This window comes from Podarcis liolepis (assembly GCF_965112155.1).
Source record: "Podarcis liolepis genome assembly, chromosome: 5".
Taxonomy (NCBI): Eukaryota; Metazoa; Chordata; class Lepidosauria; order Squamata; family Lacertidae; genus Podarcis; species Podarcis liolepis.
Genome location: NC_139556.1, coordinates 99,257,931 through 99,276,457, shown reverse-complemented (window position 1 = coordinate 99,276,457; position 18,527 = coordinate 99,257,931). Strand labels below are relative to the sequence as shown.

The following is an 18,527-nucleotide window of genomic DNA, read 5'->3' as shown; positions in this document are numbered from 1 at the left end:
GGCGCGTTGCGTGTGGTGTTGGCCTCTCTCGATGCCAGCAGCATACCCTGCTGTGAAACCACCTGATCCCAGTGCCTCATGGGGAGTTGGCTAGCTAAATTGCCAGCGGGGTAGGAAAGGAGAGGTCGCGTTTTCCATGTGACGTCGAAAGGCACGTGCAAGTTGCCTCCTTCCTTCAGTACCTGAGCCCATCAGCAGCGAAGAAAACCCGAGAGCTTGGTTGGTTAGAGCGTGGTGCTGGTAACTCCAAGCTTGTAGATTCGATCCCCGTCAGGGACAGCTACGTATTCCTGCATTGCAGGGGCTTGGACTGCATCATCCCCGGGGTCCCTTCCAGCACACTGCTTCTATACAGTCTTTCCTGCCAACCTTAGCCACTAAGGAAAGAATGGTGCAATAATCCAATAAATACTCCCTCCTAAATATGAAATGTGGGGCGCAGGTGGCACTGTGGTCTAAACCACAGAGCCTAGGGCTTGCCGATCAGAAGGTTGGCGGTTCGAATCCCCACGACGGGGTGAGCTCCCGTTGCTCGGTCCCTGCTCCTGCCAACCTAGCAGTTCGAAAGCACGTCAAAGTGCAAGTAGATAAATAGGTACCACTCCGGCGGGAAGGCAAACGGTGTTTCCATGCGCTGCTCCGGTTTCGCCAGAAGTGGCTTTGTCATGACCCGGAAGCTGTACGCCGGCTCCTTCGGCCAGCAAAGCGAGATGAGCGCCGCAACCCCAGAGTCGTCCGCAACTGGACCTAACAGTCAGGGGTCCATTTACCTTTTTTAATATGAAATACCTGGTTCAGCTTTGATCCCATCCCACCCATACTATGGCGGGGGTGGGGAGCTTGTGGCCCCCAGAAGATGCTGGAGCCAGTTAGAGTTGGGAGTGCAACAAGATTTGAAGGGACACCAGTTCCCCATCCTTGTGCCTCATGACCAGGAAGCAAAAAAGGCCCTCCAAATCTCCAGCTGGTCCTCTGAGCTGTCTAGGCCACACCTCTCCCTGACCTGCAGTCACCCCACCCGGTATTTTTGCCTGGTTGGAAGTTGCCTTGAGCCATGCTGATGTCTCTTGCTTGTCCAGATGGAGGAAACAGAGGAATCAGCCTCCTTTCCAAAGGCAAAGTTGACATTTGTTGTTCCACAGGTGGAGCCTTCCTTGCCACTGAGCCTTCTGATGTGTGAGAGGGAAACCCATACCTGTTGAACATCTGCCTTTTGCACACCCCTTAAAACCGGGTCACGAAAGCTATGGTCCTCCGGGGGTGGGCTGCACTACAGCTCCCATCATCCCTGGTAGCCGGTCATGCTGGCTGGGGCTGATGGGAATTGGAGTCCCACATTCATCTGGAGAGCCACAGGCTCCCAATCTCTGTAAGCCACACTGCACCCTCTAGTAGACCAGGGTGTCTGGATCTGTGTGAGATGAGCGGGCTGCAATTTGGTCCCTGGCAGGTGCCTGCTGCGCATCATCCTGTGCAGGCAGCCAGGCACGTCGTCAGAAATCCGGGTGAAGGCAGGACCGAGGTCTCTGAGCTGCAGCCGGCCGACTGCCGTTAACTGGCTGCCTGCTCTGCTGCACTGCTGCCAGTGGCCTCATTGGCGCCTTGCGACAGAGCCCAGCTGTGCTAAGGCGCCAGGCACCCTCTGGTTGCCCCTTCTCGGCTTTCACGGAGGGACATGCCAGCACCGCCTCACAACTTGTCTTCTGCCCTCCTCCCCAGCCGGATCACATGGGCAGAGCTGGATCACCTGTTTCAGAGGCCAGTGCTGGAAACAGGTGAGATTCTTCCAGCAGATGAAAAGTGTCTGGCAGCTCGGGCAAAGCAAGAGAGAGCTTATGCACCTTTTAACTTTCCTGCAAGCAAGGCTTGCAGAAATTCCCTCTTTTATGCAACTATTAAAGGTGCAGGAGCCCTTGTCCTCTCTGTTCATCTAGCCGCCCAAGTTTTATTTAGATGATTTATATGCCACCTTTGCTCAAGTCACAGGGCAGTTTGCAACAGGCAAAAAGATTTTAAAGGCTCCATTGAAAACACTTAACAAATTGCTAACAGCAGCAACTGGGTCTCTCCCAATGCCTGCTGAAAAAAAGATGTGTCTTAACATCCGCTTAAAGTTATGAAGAGGTAGTGCCAGAAGCGCCTCAGTGGAGGGAGGGAGTTCCACATACAGGGAGCCACCACCGAAAAGGCCCTCTCTTGTCTTCACAGCACCACAGATCTCATACAGAGGAGAAGGAAGAACCCTCTTGACAACCTCATCTGCCCAGGCAGAGCTGAACGGAAGAAGTTGGACAATGGGAGACTGTAATTCTGCCATATGCTAGGGGTAGGCAGAAGGCAAGTCAGGACCTACTACAGGTTTTACGGCCAGAAGACAAATTTTCAGCTCTCCCACCCCCTTGGCTCACTTTGACAGGTTATTCTCCCATGAGATCTCTGAGTGATTTGCAGGAGACTGGCGAGAGTTTCGGACTGAATTGTATTAACAACATCAAAACCCACAAATTGGCTCTCCCCCAACTGGTGAAATGGGGGGGGGGAGCAAAGCAGGGTGGAAATTTTGTTCATGGCAGGACTGTGAGTGCAATTAAAACCAATTCTGACTGGCTTAGCACCCTGGTCAGGAGATCCAGGAGTTCTGGTAAAGAAACCCAAAACATGTTGGACAAGCCTGAAAACTGCCCATCTCCTTTCTTTTTGTCCCACCACAAAACATGTAGCGCAGGATTTTGAAGTGCTGCAATAACCTCCTAGCAGAGGGCTTGTCAACCTGGTCCCTAATGTTTCAGGATTCTGGGTAAGCGGTAGGGGGTTCTACGGCATCTGGTGGGCAGTAAGGAAATGTTACCATCAAGAAAGATGCATTAGTGGGCAGTAGGTATAGAAAGGTTGGCTACTCCTGTCCTAGCAGATGGCATTATGGGCAGCGGCACTCCTTGGGCAATTTTCAGCTCAAATATTGTTTATTGATGGACACAGGAGGTCCCAGGTCGTACCCCTGGCATCTCCCACTGCAGCTGGCAATTCGGACATGTGACTCTCTCACTGCTCTTGGACTGCAACTCACGTCAGTCCCAGCCAGCATGATGGGAACCGGAGTACAACCCCATCTGGAGGGCCATTTATGTTCTGCATTGTAGACGGGGACGAGACCCAAAGCAAAATGAGTACCCCAAATCATCCATGACCGAAAGCCCTTCCCATCAACACCACTTCTGAGAAAACTGGAGATCTTACTTAGTTACCAGCTACCAATTCTAATATATTTACAGCAGCTGAGGTCTTTTTCCAAAACCAACAACTCTTCGAGGAGTAAAAAGAAAGACAGGTTACAAATGGTACATGGAATGGTGGTTTTTTTTTCCTTCAACATTTTCCAACGATTTAGGACGGGGAAAAGAAGTTACAATGCTAGACTCCTTTTCATTTAGTTACATAAATAAAATTTTTATAAATATCTCTTTATAAACAATATATAAATAGCTTTACAACATAAATACATTTATGCGTGACATGAATGTACAAACAGCTTCCTCAGTCTCTGGGCTTGGAGCGGTCCTTTGTCGTGGGTGGGTTGTTGGTGTGTAGGATACATATATGTGTGTGTGTATATATTGGGTATGATAGGAAAAGAGCTTTTGGATTTCAAAAACAAACCCACCCCGGACACCCCACCCTCACCACTAACACCCCCCCCCCAAAAAAAATTGCTGGTTCTGCTACGAGTCCTCGTACCAATAGGATAAGCCCAGCCAAGCCTTTTTCGGGTGCCATCAACATTGACCCTTCATGACGGTGAGGAGATGGCCAAGATATGTCCTTGGGATGGGGTAATGGAATGCAGAATAACCCTCGTCAGTTCAAAGACCTGGAATGAGAAAAGAGGTGATGGGTTAGGAACTTCCCAGGTCATCTCTAGGTAGATAGGTTAAGAAGTAAGTTATACATATATAGTGCTATTTTCCTAGAAAAAGAGGTGCTGAAGCTCACCACGAACTTCTACCTTGTTCTCTTAGAATGGGAATGGAACCCACCTGCCTCCTCTTTGGCTTCCTTCCCCCACCCTGACTGAAAGCAAATCCACCTTTTCTGATGCAGCACTACACAGTGGGCGCTGCGTGACGACAGCCTTACATTTCTCTGTATACAGGAAGATATGGTATCTAGTTTTGTATCTGTATGTAACTGTAAACGGGACACAGCGTATTAATCAAGAAAAGGTCGCAGGATAATACAAGAGCTTGTATAAAAGGTAGCGTTAAGTTAACTCTGTCTAGCGGTGTGCTTTCTCCACCGGGGAAATGTTTATCACCAGCAGAACATCGCAGTGCAAGAGAGTGCATTCAGCAGGCTGCTGGCGACGTTGCTGCACAATAGATTGTGTTAACCTGTTGCGCAAGGAGTTTCCGCTAGTGGAGCTGTTGCGTTGGGACTCCTTTGAAGCGCAGTATTATAATTCTAGCGGGCAGAGAACATTGGAACCAGCCCAATAGATCATTCATCAAAGCAGACCACGACATAACAATATTAGGAGGATAAGAATGAAAGAAAGCCCCCTCAAGCTAAAGATTTTAAACCTGCCATTACCAAGGCGGTGTCTCACATGCTTAGGGGCTAGAAATTGAACAAACGATCCTGTGCATGCACATGCCTACAGCTGCATATAAAAGCAGAATAATTAGCAATAATTACACCAACTCATATCTATCGCAGTAGTTGAGACAATTAGCAAAGAAAAGACATAGCAAAGACGTTTGACCATCTAAATGGAGGGTTCTTTGTTGCGTTGCCAAGTTGTGGGGCTAAGTGGGCATGTTTAGGATCCAGTTTAAGTTTCCCCCCCTTACTGGTCCCATCCCACTTTTGGGGGGCTTAACACCAGCCTCAGCCTGAGCCCCTGCTGAGCAGGAATGAGCAAATTATGCTGGTTTATCTTTGGCTCAGTCAGATATCCAGTGCATCTTAAACTGCTTAACCCAGCAGATCTTGCCATAGGATTGCCCCGCAAGAGATGTTCCTTTAAGTTGATTAATCATCTGCCTTGGAGCCACAGGAAGGCAGCCTGGCTACTTTGCTGCTCTTTTTGGAAGCTTCCTCTCTGGGGAAGGGCTGGCCAGTCCAAGCCCAGGTTAAATTCAAAGAAGCCTGCGAAGGGAGAGCAGGGGCAAGTCGCTAGCTGGAGAAGCTACAGGGTGAGCTGGAAGATCTGTCAGTCTTCCCAAGTATGCTGAGAAGTACCGTATTTTTTGCCCTATAGGACGCACTTTTCCCCCTCCAAAAATGAAGGGGAAATGTGTGTGTGTCCTATGGGGCGAATGCAGGCTTTCCCTGAAGCCTGGAGAGCGAGAGGGGTCGGTGTGCACTCTCGCTCTCCAGGCTTCAAGAAGCTATCCGCAAGCCTTGCAAGCCCAGCGGAAGGTCCCGCCGGCTCGCAAAGCTTGCGGGCAGCAGCCTGCAGCCCGCAAGCCCAGGGGATAGCGGGGAAGTGGAGCGCCCTCACCCCGCTATTCCCCGACCTGATCTGGAGGCTGGTGGGGGGGGGGGAGAAGCAAGCTTGCTTCTCCCCATCGCCAGCCCCATAAGCTCGGGGGACAGCGGGGCAAGCCGCTGCCCCACAGAGGCTAGAGAGGCTGTCCCTGAAGGCAGAAGAGGGAGACGGAGCGCTCCGTCTCCCTCTTCTAGCTTGGGGATGGCTGCGCAAACCTGGGGGGGAAATAAAATTTTTTTCCTTGATTTCCCCCCAAAAAAGCTAGGTGCATCCTATGGGCCAGTGCGTCCTATAGGGAGAAAAATACGGTACATCTATCTATCTGTCTGTTACATGTATATCACAGCCTTTTGCCCAAGTGCTCAAAGTGATGTGTGTGGTTCTCCCCACCTTCTCCCATATTTTCTCCCCACAACAACCCTGTGGCATAGGACAGGCTGAGAGAATGAGACTGGCACCCAAGGTCACCGGGTGAGCTTTGTGGCCAAGTGGGGGTTTGAACCCCAGTCTCTCCCAGGTCTCGGCCCGACATTCTAACCACTATGTGGCACTGCCTCTTTTGCTCTAACCCAGGGGCCCCCAAACTAAGGCCTGCGGGCCAGATAAGGCCCGAGGGACTCGTTTATCCGGCCAGCAGTGACCCCCGCCGCCCGCTGCCGCTGCCCGCTCTTACCAGCACTGCGCTGCGCGACTGGCCACTGAACACCAGAAATAGCTTGTGCGCATGCACAAGTGTTATTTGCGCATGCGCATGCGTTATTTGCACATGCACAAGCATTATTTCCGGTGCACATCCAGGTCGGAGGAGGCCCATGCACATGCGCATAAGCTATTTCCGGTGCTCCTCTGACCCGGAAGTGCACCAGAAATAGCGTATGGGCATACACTCCCCCACCCTCCGGCCCACCACATGATCGGCGCTGGAGACACCAGCCCGAGGTGCGGTAAGTTTGCTGACCCCTGCTCTAACCACTAGACGACACTGGCTCTTGTAGCAACTGCGCCAACTGTTTCTAAGCATATAAATCAGCATAGGCACACATCCTGAAGCTCTCTGTCCTCTGGCAATGCACTGGCGCCCCCCTCAATGTGTCTGTCTCTACATAAGAAAAACACAGCAAGGGAAGAGACTTGGAGCAGCCGAAACAGCATGGGGCGATCTGCAACCTCAGCTGCGCTTGTCTTCTCGAAATGAGCAAGTGAGAGCCACTCGCCCATCCATCTGAACCCTCATAATGAGCCCCTGGCCTGGGCGCTTTTCACGGTTTCCTAGTAAACCTGCTGCCGACGCCTGGGAATGCATATCTGCGCAAGAGGGCTGGAGGAGGGAGGCTGAGCTCCTGGCGGAGAGAGGGGCAGCTCTGGGGAAACCATCAATGTGGTGTTGTTTGCAGCCGGTGCTCTGCAGGAGCAGGGGAATTTGCCCCCGGCCCTGGGTTCAAAGGGGTCGTGCGAACAGCCCTAGCTGGAAAGGAACCTGTTGCTTGCACACCCTTCTCCCGGACCTGCAGCACAGACAGGGGGTTCTTGGCTGCACAGCAGTTGTGGCTTGATCACTCTGTACACAACGGATCCCATTGCATGGATGCCTCGCCATTTATGCTCAGAATCCTCTGCAGCTCTGAAGAGAAGGTGGAGCCACTCCCTGTGATCCATCCCCGGTGGGTTCCCCCAGGAACCTGGGCTTTCCCCGAGGAGACGCCTTTGGCACTGGGCACTGATGGTTGGGTCCACAGGCCCCCTGGGGTATCAAGAGGAGAAAACCCCACTGCTGGAAAACCAGTTATCCCAAAGGCATCAATGGCTGTGGCCTTTGAATGAGCTGGGAGGCAGCGCTGATGGGCAGGGGAGTTCCTCCTGTCCATTACTACGTAACCCAGCTATCAAACCAGTTGCTCCAGGAGCTGGCTGGGGTGCCCATAGTCCCAGCTGTGCAGTCCCTGCACCAGAGGGAACCTCTGGCTTGGGCTATGACCCCCCCCCTTTGTGGTGGGCATCCCTGTGGCCTTTAACCCTTGCCTTGATGTTGCTGAGGTCCTGCCAAGCTACCAGATAGCAGGCTGCTGAAACCAGAATCTATGCAGGATAAGCACTACTTTCCTCACACTGTCCCTCCACTGCCCCACCAAGGCTGCCAACTAGAGGAGGAAACGACAGGGAGCTTTGACCAGGCAGCGGGCAAGGCCTGGGGCACCCTTTCAGCCAAGTGGGGCTGTTTGGCTGCCTCTTTGGGCCACTTGCCTGTTGGGATAGATGATCCTCTGCCTCCCTTTAAAGGTAAAGGGACCCCTGACCATTAGGTCTAGTCATGGCCGACTCTGGGGTTGTGGTGCTCATCTCGCTTTATTGGCTGAGGGAGCCAGCGTACAGCTTCCGGGTCATGTGGCCAGCATGACTAAGCCACTTCTGGCGATCCAGAGCAGCGCACGGAAACGCCGTTTACCTCCCCGCCAGAGTGGTACCTTTGTATCTACTTGTACTTTGACGTGCTTTCGAACTGCTAGGTTGGCAGGAGCAGGGACCGAGCAATGGGAGCTCACCCCGTTGTGGGGATTTGAACTGCCGACCTTCTGATCGGCAAGTCCTGGGCTCTGTGGTTTAACCCACAGCGCCACCCGCATCCCTTACATCCCTTTCAATGCTGTAATTCTGTGATTCCCCACTAGCCAGCTCCCTGGCCTCGCCAGCCCCACTCTCAGACGTGGTGACTGTGGCCATGGATTCCCCTCATTTTCTGCACCATAGATACCACTGCTGCTACTGCCCTCGCCTTCTGCAACCCTCCCATTCACAGGGATTGGATGCTGCAAGCGTTTCAGGCAGAGCATCTGCCCAAACATGGCATGTTCCTGTGCCCAGCTGGCAACCTCAAGAGACACTTGGACATGTCCCCCACAACCTGCTAGTCTCTCCTGCAGATCAGCTCCAGCTCATTTCAAAGGGGATCTGCACTAAACTTTGCAGTGAATTGTAGTGGGCCCCTCCGCTGCAGTTGGTTCCCCCCCCCTTCAGAGACCACCACCTCACATGGCTTCAAGGCTTCAGAGCTCCGTCCGCTAACAGTGAACACCCCGGTTTAAAACAGCTCTGCTAAAACTTCGCTTCCTGTGCCCTGTGAACAGCATTCCCAAGGCCACACAAATAGCCTTTTATATATTTGAACATGGCTATCATATCACCCCTTAACCTCCTCTTCTCCAGGCTAAACATGCCCAGCTCCCTTAGCCGTTCCTCATAAGGCATTGTTTCCAGGCCTTTGACCATTTTGGTTGCCCTCCTCTGGACACGTTCCAGTTTGTCAGTGTCCTTCTTGAATTGTGGTGCCCAGAACTGGACACAGTACTCCAGGTGAGGTCTGACCAGAGCAGAATACAGTGGCACTATTACTTCCCTTGATCTAGATGCTATACTCCTATTGATGAAGCCCAGAATTGCATTGGCTTTTTTAGCTGCCGCGTCACACTGTTGGCTCATGTCAAGTTTGTGGTCAACCAAGACTCCTAGATCCTTTTCACATGTACTGCTCTCAAGCCAGGTGTCCCCCATCTTGTATTTGTGCCTCTCATTTATTTTTTTTGCCCAAGTGCAATACTTTACATTTCTCCCTGTTAAAGTACATCTTGTTTGTTTTGGCCCAGTTCTCTAATCCTTTCAGGGGGTTGGACCAGATGACCCCCGTGGTTCCTTCCAACACTATGATTAATTTAAATGGGCAGCTGGATCGGAGGGAAGCTGTGGGCAGACATCAGACACCTTTCCAAACCTCTGCCCAGCTGGATCTTCACTGGGGAAGGGGCTGTATGGCATGGGGAGGCTGGTACATTGGGGAAAGTGGGGCCCCGCCCTCAGACAGCCCTTACCTGCCCCTCTTCCTTCTTACAACCAGACTGAGTTGGCTCTGCCGCCACCTACTGGCAGCCTCCATGACTTCTGCCCTACTGGTCGCAATGGGCACCAGCCACCACTGTGTATGACAACCCTGACACTGACCCATACGCTGTCTGGAACTGGTCCTCTCCAGCCTCCTATTTTAGTTTTCGGCTCTCAGCAGGTGCCTTAGCCATCTTTGCTATGCCGGCGGCAGGCAGGAGGCTCTCTGCAAGGCAGCAAGGGGGATGTATAAATACATAAGGAGCCCTCCCCAAAAAATACCCTTTGGATTGTTTGAAGGCCTAACTATAGGAATAACTATAATTATTCGCAGCGCCTAATTTGAGAGGAAGCAGGTGTGAGCCAAATCTGAGGGCTGTCTTCAGGAAAAACAGCACCCTGCTCCACACATGTGGGGGGCTGGCCAGTTTTGGATCTGAGGCATTTCTCACTGCTCCACACCCCAAACCCTCACTGTTTTGACCTCCGAGCAAAATATTTAGTTATTTTGTGGTCTGCCTCTCGGACCCCTGCAGATAATTTATGCACTTGCCTTTAGGGAATAATTTGCTCAGATGTTCTCCTTCAATGCCCCAAAATTATTATACACACTCACGTCAGAGGAGTGGATTTGGGGACAGTGCACCAGTCTTGTGGAAATAGTGTTGGGGCTACATTGTGTAAGCCTTTTTAAAAAGAAAAAAAAATATCCTGTTCAAATCTCACATTTACCAAGAACCTGCTATGTGGCCTTAGCGAAGCTTCTATATTTTGGCATCATTCCTGCCTCCAAAGTGGGAACAAGAACCCTGGCCTAACTTAAAGGCTGGTTTTCAATATTATCCGGACATGAAAAGCGCTTTGAGAACTCAAAAGCGCCACATACTTGCATGTTTGATTTATGGCAAATTCATGCAAGAGACGGGTGGGGTAGGAGAGCTGGGGGTGGGGGTGGGGATCACATCTGGCAACCAAGGAGACTTAGTTTGGTCAGAATCAAGTAAACACTTCCAGAATTACGGTAGTTACAGATAGGTAGCCGTGTTGGTCCGCAGTAGTCGAAACAAAGAAACAAAAATTCCTTCCAGTAGCACCTTAGAGACCAACTAAGTTTGTTACTGGTATGAGCTTTCGTGTGCATGCACACTTCTTCAGATACACATATTCTTCAGGTATGAGCTTTCGTGTGCATGCACAGTTCTGTGTATCTGTGCATGCACATGAAAGCTCATACCAATAACAAACTTAGTTGGTCTCTAAGATGCTACTGGAAGGATTTTTTTTCCAGAATTAACTTTCAATATATTACTTCCGGTCAACGAACCACCATAGCTGCTAGATGGCTATGAAAATTTGTGTCCCAGGCTTTTTGGACTCGTCTACCCATGTGCCGTCTGAAACCAAAGCGGCACATTGGTTGCCAGATGCGAAATAGATGGGCATTATTTCCAGCTCTCCTACCTCACTAGAGGGCCATCAAGGGCGACTAGCCAGGGCGACTAGGCTCTCCCTCCACAGCTGCAGGCAGCAGTGCTTTCAAAGAATAGTTTGTCTGGATTCAAGGACAAGGGAAACGCTCCCTTCCTGTGGTTTCCAGAAACTGGTATTCGGAAGCATATCTGCCTCTGAACATGGAGGCAGCGCATAACCATTGTGGCTAGTAGCCCTCAATAGCCCTCTCCTCATGAAATTGTCCAACCCTCTCTTACATTTAGGTTCGTGCCAGCACCAGATTGAGGGCTGTGTGGGCAGTTCTGCTGTGCAGGGCACTGAGTGAAGGGGGCGACCAGTTGGGAAGATCCATTTGGGGGTGCCAAATGTTGACCTCGCACAGGGCGCTATATTAGGAAAGATGACCAAAGAGTCTGCCCCAGTTGGTGGCCATTGCCAATGGCGGACCTCTCAAATTTCAGCGGCGCCCTGCGCATCGCCATGCCTGAGGTTCCGTGCCAGGGGTGCCAACTTGAATAAAATATTGGGGGGGGAGGACAGGGAAGCCCCGCTGCGCAGAACTGATTACATGACGCAGTGCCTGCGCACCATTTGAATGACGATGCCCTTCAACTTTGGGGCAGCCTGGCCCACTCAGATATTTTAGGGGAGGGGCGAAGACCCCCATGTCACCAGGGAGTTGGCTCCCAGGCTCCGTGCCCAGTGCGGCAGAGCTGGGAGCACTCCTCTAAATTCTTCTCTGATATCACTGCCTCCTGTGGAAAGGAGTTCTGTAGATTAACTACGGGCTGCGAGAAGAAGGAAGGAGAGAACCACGTGCGCCCCCTCGAGCTACTGGGAGGGAAAGGTGGGGTACAAGTGAAACACACAGACAGACAGACAGACAGACAGACAGACAGACAGACAGACAGACAAGGAGGGGGTTTGAGGCGCTGAAAGTTAGAGCGCTCTCACTTTTGCGCTAGCGTTAAAACCAGCGCCGTCTCGGCTTGGGATGGACGGCAGCGCGCGCTGTCTACTCACCGCCGCTAGGTGTCGCCCGCAGGCCGCCTCGACGGCTCAGCAGCCCAGGCCGCTAATGGTGCCGATGCGGTCCAGCTTGAGGCCGAAGCAGCTCTTGGTGGAGCCCTTCTTGGAGGGGTTTTTGAAGCGCCGCGACCCTCCGCCGCCGCCGCCTCCTCCTCCGCCGGCGTGGTGCTCCGGGTGCGCCCCCCGCGCCCAGGTGGCCCGCGACTGCTTGGTGTCGGTGCGCAGATCCCGCATGAGCCTCGACGACGAGCCTTTGCCCTTCTGCTGCGACGAGGAGCCCTGCTTTCCGCCGCCGCTCCGCCCACCGCCCGCCGCGGGCCCCGACGACGCCTCCAGCAGCTCCGCCAGTTCGCGCCCCAGCGCCGCCAAGCTGCCCGACGGACCCTGCGCGGAGGAAGCGAGATAGAGGGGTGAGCGGGGTGCAAGTGGAGGGAAGGAGGGGCAGAGCAGCCCCACTGCAGCAGCAGGAAATAACAGCCCAGGTGGTTTCTCCACTCGGCTCAGCCTGGCCGCCCCCTCGAGGAACCTCGGATTGCCCCGGGCTGCGGGGAGAGCGATGGCAGAAGGAGGAGGCTGGGTCGGTGCGGGTGAGAACGGGGCTCCCATCAGGACGCACCCCAACAGGAGGAGATTCCTGCCACCCCAGGGAGACCCCTCGAGGAATATCCCCCGTCCTGGGGACTGGGAGGACTGGCGGGGGCGGTGAATTGGGCAGGTGGCATCCGGCCGTCCTGCCCATTTGTCAAGCCCACCTCGCCACCTCAGCCTCAGGCCAAGAGGACTGTCCGGGTCACAAGTTTATTCGGGGAGAAGGAAGAGAAACGGCAACGCGGAGTGGGGGGGGGGGCTGGAGGGGCGAGCAGGAAATGCCGGTAAAAAGAGGTTTTTCTTTGGGAGCAGATCTCCCCAGATCAGACCTCCCCGACCCGATACAAAGTAGCCTCGATCTCGAGATTCACTTGGGAGAATAGTTCATGGAATCGCAGAGTTGGAAGGGACCCCGAGGGTCATCCAGTCTAACCCTCAGCGATGCAGGAATCACAGCGCCTGCTTGGCCGGTGAAGAGAACTGGGGGTCTCCTCCAGGAAAGCTCCCCCTCTTCCTTTTCTCTCTCCTCCGCCAGGGACAAGGACCCCCTCACCATTTCCACTATCACCCCTCAGATCTCCACAAGAGCACCCACCTTCGGTCCTCCTTTAGCGCTTTCCCCTCCGAAGGCGCGCCCGGGCGCCCGGTGGGTCTCCCAGCTTCCCGCCCCGTCTGCTTCTCCTTCTAGGGGGTGTCGAATCTTCCGCTCTATTTCCCTAGCGCCTCACCCCAAGGAGAGGCTCCTCTCCGCGGGCACGGAGCTCGGAAGCCGCCCGTCGCCGCTTGCCTGGACGCCCTCCCCTCTCCCTCTCAGCACCACGGGGCGATGGAGAGCAGCCGGCGGCAGCTGGAGTCGCCGACCCACCTACCCGGCCTGAAAGGAGGACGGCGGAGAGAGTGAGGGGCGTCCCTCTCATTCAGCCCTTCCTGCCCCACTCCCAGCAGAAGCCACCCCGGGCTGGACCGTCCGCCCCGTCGGGGATGCAAGAGGCAGGGGTACGCGGGCGAGAGGGATCCCGCTTCTACAGCCCAGGCAAGAGCGCGCCCGCTGACTCCAGAAAGTTATCCGGACCTCAGCTCTGCCCGTCAACCGGCTTTAAGGCAGGAGACGACAGCCACTCTTTCAGCCAACCACCCTAGAAAGCGGGGCAACTTAATCCGGATTAACGTTTCTGTGAGGACTCCGGCAGACCTCGCTTCTGCTCGTCTCCAGCCACCTCTCCTCACCTCATCCCGAATCTACCCGTCCGTCTATCCTTTCCCTCCCAGTCCCGAAGCTTCCAGGGATCGCCCCCGACGGAGAGGCAGCCCGGGACCTTTCCCGTCGAATCTCCCCGCGCCGCCTTACCTTCTGCAGGTTCTGCGGAGCCGGCTTCGCCTCCAGCGCCAGGGCGAGCAGGGCGAGGAAGAGTCCGCAAGCCACGACGTGAGAGATGTACATCCTGGACCGGGCGTCGGGAGAAGAGAAGGGGAGAAGGGGAAGGAGCAGAAGAGCGCGGGAAGGAGACTCGGGAGGCGGCGGCGGCGGGACGGGAGTCCCCTCGACGGCAAGGCGAGCGCAGCGGCGGAGGATCGACGGCCGGCGAGGCGCGCAGGCTGCAGGCTGTGTCCGTGGGAGGCGCGTCTGCAGATCAACCTCTCTCTCTCTCCTTCGACGGCCAGAACCGATTGTAGCGCCGGGATGGCCCTCGGCCCTTTATAACCAACCTGCGGGGTGATGTCATCCTCCGCCTCACTCGCACGCGCGCGGGGCGGGGGGGGGGGGAGGTGAAAGAGAAGCCGCGATCCCGGAGGTGGATTTCGCGCTTCTCACTCGATGGGGCGCACGGCGATTCTCGCTGGACGGAGAGCCTTTGGGTTACTAACCTGCAGCGCGTGGTTAGTAGAATACAATGGACGGGTGTTTGTGTGCATGGAATACGAGTCGTGGAGGTGAAACGGCCGCGCGCGGGGGGGACTTTAGGGAGCAGGCGGGCACGTCCTGGTGGTGGGGCGCTCTGCAGAGATGCCCCCCCCCTCAGCACCTGTAGGCTTGCAACGCGTGGGAGATCAGCACCGAAGACCCCGCACAGACTAGTGCAAACTTGTAATCTCTCTCACAGACACGTGTCACCATCACACGCGTACACGTGTCTCTCCAGAAATAACGTTGCTGCTTCCTACCTCCGGAGAACACATTGGTGGAGGTTGATTTAAGTGAGGGGGGGGGTTGTTTGATTTTTAGATTTAGGAGGATGGGACACACCGCGACACACATCAGATTGAAGCGTGCACAAAGTTCTTCTCTTCGGACTTTCGCCTGAAAGCCCACGGGTGAACCATTTTGAAACGGGGTCTCGGGGCGGCGTAATTTGTCAGCTAGAACTGTCGCTTTGGACGCTTGGGCTCCGAAGGCGGCAGCTTGGATTGCCCCCTCGGGGATCCGGGAGAGAAGGCGGCGAGATCCCCCTCCGCTGCTAACCGAGGAAGAGCTGGCGAGGCTGGGACTTCACCCGCGAAAAGCCTCCCGCGCGAGAGACGCGTGAGACGGGCAGGTTCTTGAAGACCTGGCAGCCGAAACTCAGCATGCAAAGTTAGGTATGCAAGCAAGCAAGAAGGCAAGAAGCAGCAGCCGCGTGTATCTAACAAGCAAGCTCGCGTACCAATGCTCGGGGAGCTGGTGTTGGAGTTCCACGCCTGATTGTGTACATACACACAGGCACACGCATGTATGGCTTGGTATATCTATCTATCTATCTATCTATCTATCTATCTATCTATCTATCTATCTATCTATCTACCTACCTACCTACCTATCTATCTATCATCTATCTATCATCTATCTATCATCTATCATCTATCATCTATCATCTATCTATCTATCTATCTATCTATCTATCTATCTATCTATCATCTATCTATCATCTATCTATCATCTATCATCTATCATCTATCTATCTATCTATCATCTATCTATCTATCTATCTATCTATCTATCTATCTATCTATCTATCATCTATCATCTCCCCTATATTTAGGGGAATGAGGTATGAGGGTCTTGTGGCATTTCTGTGCCTGTGTGTCCACACCCAGTGGTAGGAGAGGGGTTCAAAGGATCTCTCCCTCCTCCACAGATACAAGAGCATAACTGGATTGACTCTCCCGTTGTCATTTTCTTCTTGCTACTCTCTCCCCAGATTTGGGTTAGGGATGCAGGGGGTGGGGGATCCAACCCCTTCCTCTGGGTCTCTTCTGGCCGTGATCCGAATTGTCCCATTTCATGACTGCTATGGGGAGGATCAGTCGCTGCTGCCACAGAGCTGCTGCTTGATTTCCACTCCCCACTTTGGTCTCTCGGCAGGACCCCTTCCAGACCCTCACATAAAGACACCCCCTCTCCCCATCAGAATTAACACACACTTAAAAGGTTCCGTTATAAGCTGGTTTGAGACTTTAGCCGTCGCCCAAAATGGGCAGCAGAATCAAAGTGGATTTGCAACATTAGAGGAAAACGAGATGGGGAGGGCAGAGGAAAACAAGCAACCAATGTTGTCATTTCATTTGCTCATCAATTGAAATCACCCACTGCTTTGGCATCTTCCCCCACCTCTTCACCTCCCTTTACCTGCACTTAGAATGATACCTGATTTCCCTGCCCTTTATTCTGCCGGACCTTGTCACCTTGGAGTCCACTTTATCTGACAAAACAAGACTGCAGATTCTCTGTGTATCTCTTTTAGGGTGTAAGACTATAAGACCCATTGACAGACCAACTCTGCAGTACAAAGATGTCTGCAAACATGAGATGTCTGCAAACTTGCAGATGTCCACAGTGCCTAGAGACAGACAAAATAATAAAAAAAAATCCTTCCAATAGCACCTTAGAGACCAACTAAGTTAGTTATGGAAGTGAGAGCTGGACCATCAAGAAGGCTGATCGCCGAAGAATTATGGTGCTGGAGGAGACTCTTGAGAGTCCCATGGACTGCAAGAAGATCAAACCTCTCCATTCTTAAGGAAATCAGCCCTGAGTGCTCACTGGAAGGACAGATCCTGAAGCTGAGGCTCCAATACTTTGGCCACCTCCTGAGAAGAGAAGACTCCCTGGAAAAGACCCTGATGCTGGGAAAGATGGAGGGCACAAGGAGAAGGGGACGACAGAAGACAAGATGGTGGGACAGTGTTCTGGAAGCTACCAACATGAGTTTGACCAAACTGCGGGAGGCAGTGGAAGACAGGAGTGCCTGGCGTGCTCTGGTCCAGGGGGTCACGAAGAGTCGGACACGACTAAACGACTAAACAACAACTAGTTAGTTATTGGTATGAGCTTTCGTGTGCATGTCTAAGGTGCTACTAGAAGGAAATTTTTTATTTTGTTTCGACTATGGCAGACCAACATGGCTACCTACCTGTAACAGGTTGTGCATCCATAGCTGTGACCAGAGGAGGAATGACCGCTGGGAGGAATCGCAGAGAGAAGAAAAGCCCTGGTGCATCTGCAGCAGCACAAGCGGACGCCTTCCTCTGCCCCAGCTGCAACAAAACATGTCTCTCCCACATCGGTCTCTACGGCCACAGCAGGCGCTGTAACTCTCAAATAGTTTGATTTTGCCTCCAGAGGCATCTTCTTCCATTGTCTCATGAGACAGTTGGGTGTCAATGTTAGGGGAACCAAAATGTTAGGTTCATTCAGAACCGGAACCCTTGAATTTGGTACAAAGCCACCAGCACAATCATCACTTGTTGTTTAGTCGTTTAGTCGTGTCCAACTCTTTGTGACCCCATGGACCAGAGCACGCCAGAGCACAATCATCACTATTTGTGTTTATTCATTACTTACTTTTTTTTAAAAGGCAGCTTGCAAAAAGACCTGTCAGTCATTCAAAACCGAATTCACAGAATAAAGCCCGATTAGAACAAAAATTACTAAAAGGTCTTCATCCAAGAATGAGAATAAAAAGGACAGATTCTGCCCCACCTTACTGAAAGATGAACAGTTGTGATGATTAGGCAGGGAAACAGACAACTTCTGTACACTTTCTCCCCAAAACAGGGAACTCCAGATGTATCTCAAATGGTTATATTAGCCAGAAAGCAGAGTTTAGGTATGCGTATCCCAAGAAGCTCAGAAACATTTTGAAAGGGAAACGTTTGTAGGTCTCTCTCTCATTCTCTCTCAACAGGGGGTCTCAAAGGGAAATGCTTGCGCTGCTCTGACATTCAGTACAAAACTGAAGTTTGGGCGGCACATAGCCTGAGTCCCTTTGAGTACTACTGAAGTCTTAATTTGGGGGATCTCTCTTTAGAAAGGTGGAGCTAGAAGTGAACCCCAAAGAAGTGAAGGTGCTTGCAGGACCATGTGGAGAGAAAGAAAAATGGGACATTTTCGTAGGAGAAGAAAAAACAAGCACATGAAACCATGAACATAAGACGTTGCTTTCCTAGAATCATAGAATTGTGGACTAGGAAGGACCACAAGGGTCATCTAGTCCAACCCCCTGCTCTGGAGACAGAGCTTCCTCCGCCCACTAACCCTCAGCGTTGCAATGGTAAATCCTGACCCGCAGGTGTTTTATTATTTTTATGACAGCCATACCTCTTGTATCCCAGCTTGATCACTGAGATCTTCTGTAGGAGTGCTTCTGAGCTGGCGAGACTCGTTCAACAACAACACTAAACCAAGCCTCTAGAGTCATTGGCCCAGTCCTGTGGAACTCTCTGCCACTAGAGATTCAGCAGGAGCCTTCTGTGGCAACTTTTAAACACACGCTGAAAACTTTTCTATTCTGAAAGACCTATAAAGGTAATTTAGACTACTTCGCCCACTATGGTCTACTGATGTATTTATTTATTATTGCTTTTAACTTTTTATGATTTTGCTGTCTAGTCTTATATTTTACTGTTGTTGTAAACCACTGTGATGTATTTTTTATGACACAGCAGTATATAATTATTTTTATAAACAAATAAAATAAATAAAGAGGACTGTTTTGCATTTTTGCTCACTGCAGACATTCTGGCTTCAAACTGGTAAAGCATGATATTCTTCATCTCAGGGTTGTGGGTTCGAGTTCCACGTTGGGTGAAAAATTCCTGCATTGCAGGGGGTTGGACTAGATGA

The 18,527-nt window shown here is 52.4% G+C and overlaps 1 protein-coding gene across 1 annotated transcript; it reads right to left on the bottom strand.

The window, feature by feature from the left end:
• Nucleotides 1-3,241: 3,241 nt before the first annotated feature.
• Nucleotides 3,242-14,086, bottom strand: NPPC (natriuretic peptide C). Its single transcript, XM_083505772.1, has 3 exons — nt 13,776-14,086; nt 11,834-12,223; nt 3,242-3,868 (listed from the first exon to the last, which is right to left on the bottom strand). The coding sequence occupies exons 1-2, from the start codon at nt 13,866-13,868 to the stop codon at nt 11,870-11,872; spliced, it is 447 nt and encodes a 148-aa protein (XP_083361898.1). The 5' UTR covers nt 13,869-14,086; the 3' UTR covers nt 3,242-3,868; nt 11,834-11,869.
• Nucleotides 14,087-18,527: the final 4,441 nt, after the last annotated feature.

Bases quoted from the DNA above. Each gene is read 5' to 3' on its own strand.
- NPPC (XM_083505772.1), bottom strand. From the start codon at position 13,868: ATGTACATCTCTCACGTCGTGGCTTGCGGACTCTTCCTCGCCCTGCTC. The intron at 12,224-13,775 runs GTAAGGCGGCGC...TCCTCCGCGCAG, and splicing joins CTCCGCAGAACCTGCAGAAG to GGTCCGTCGGGCAGCTTGGC.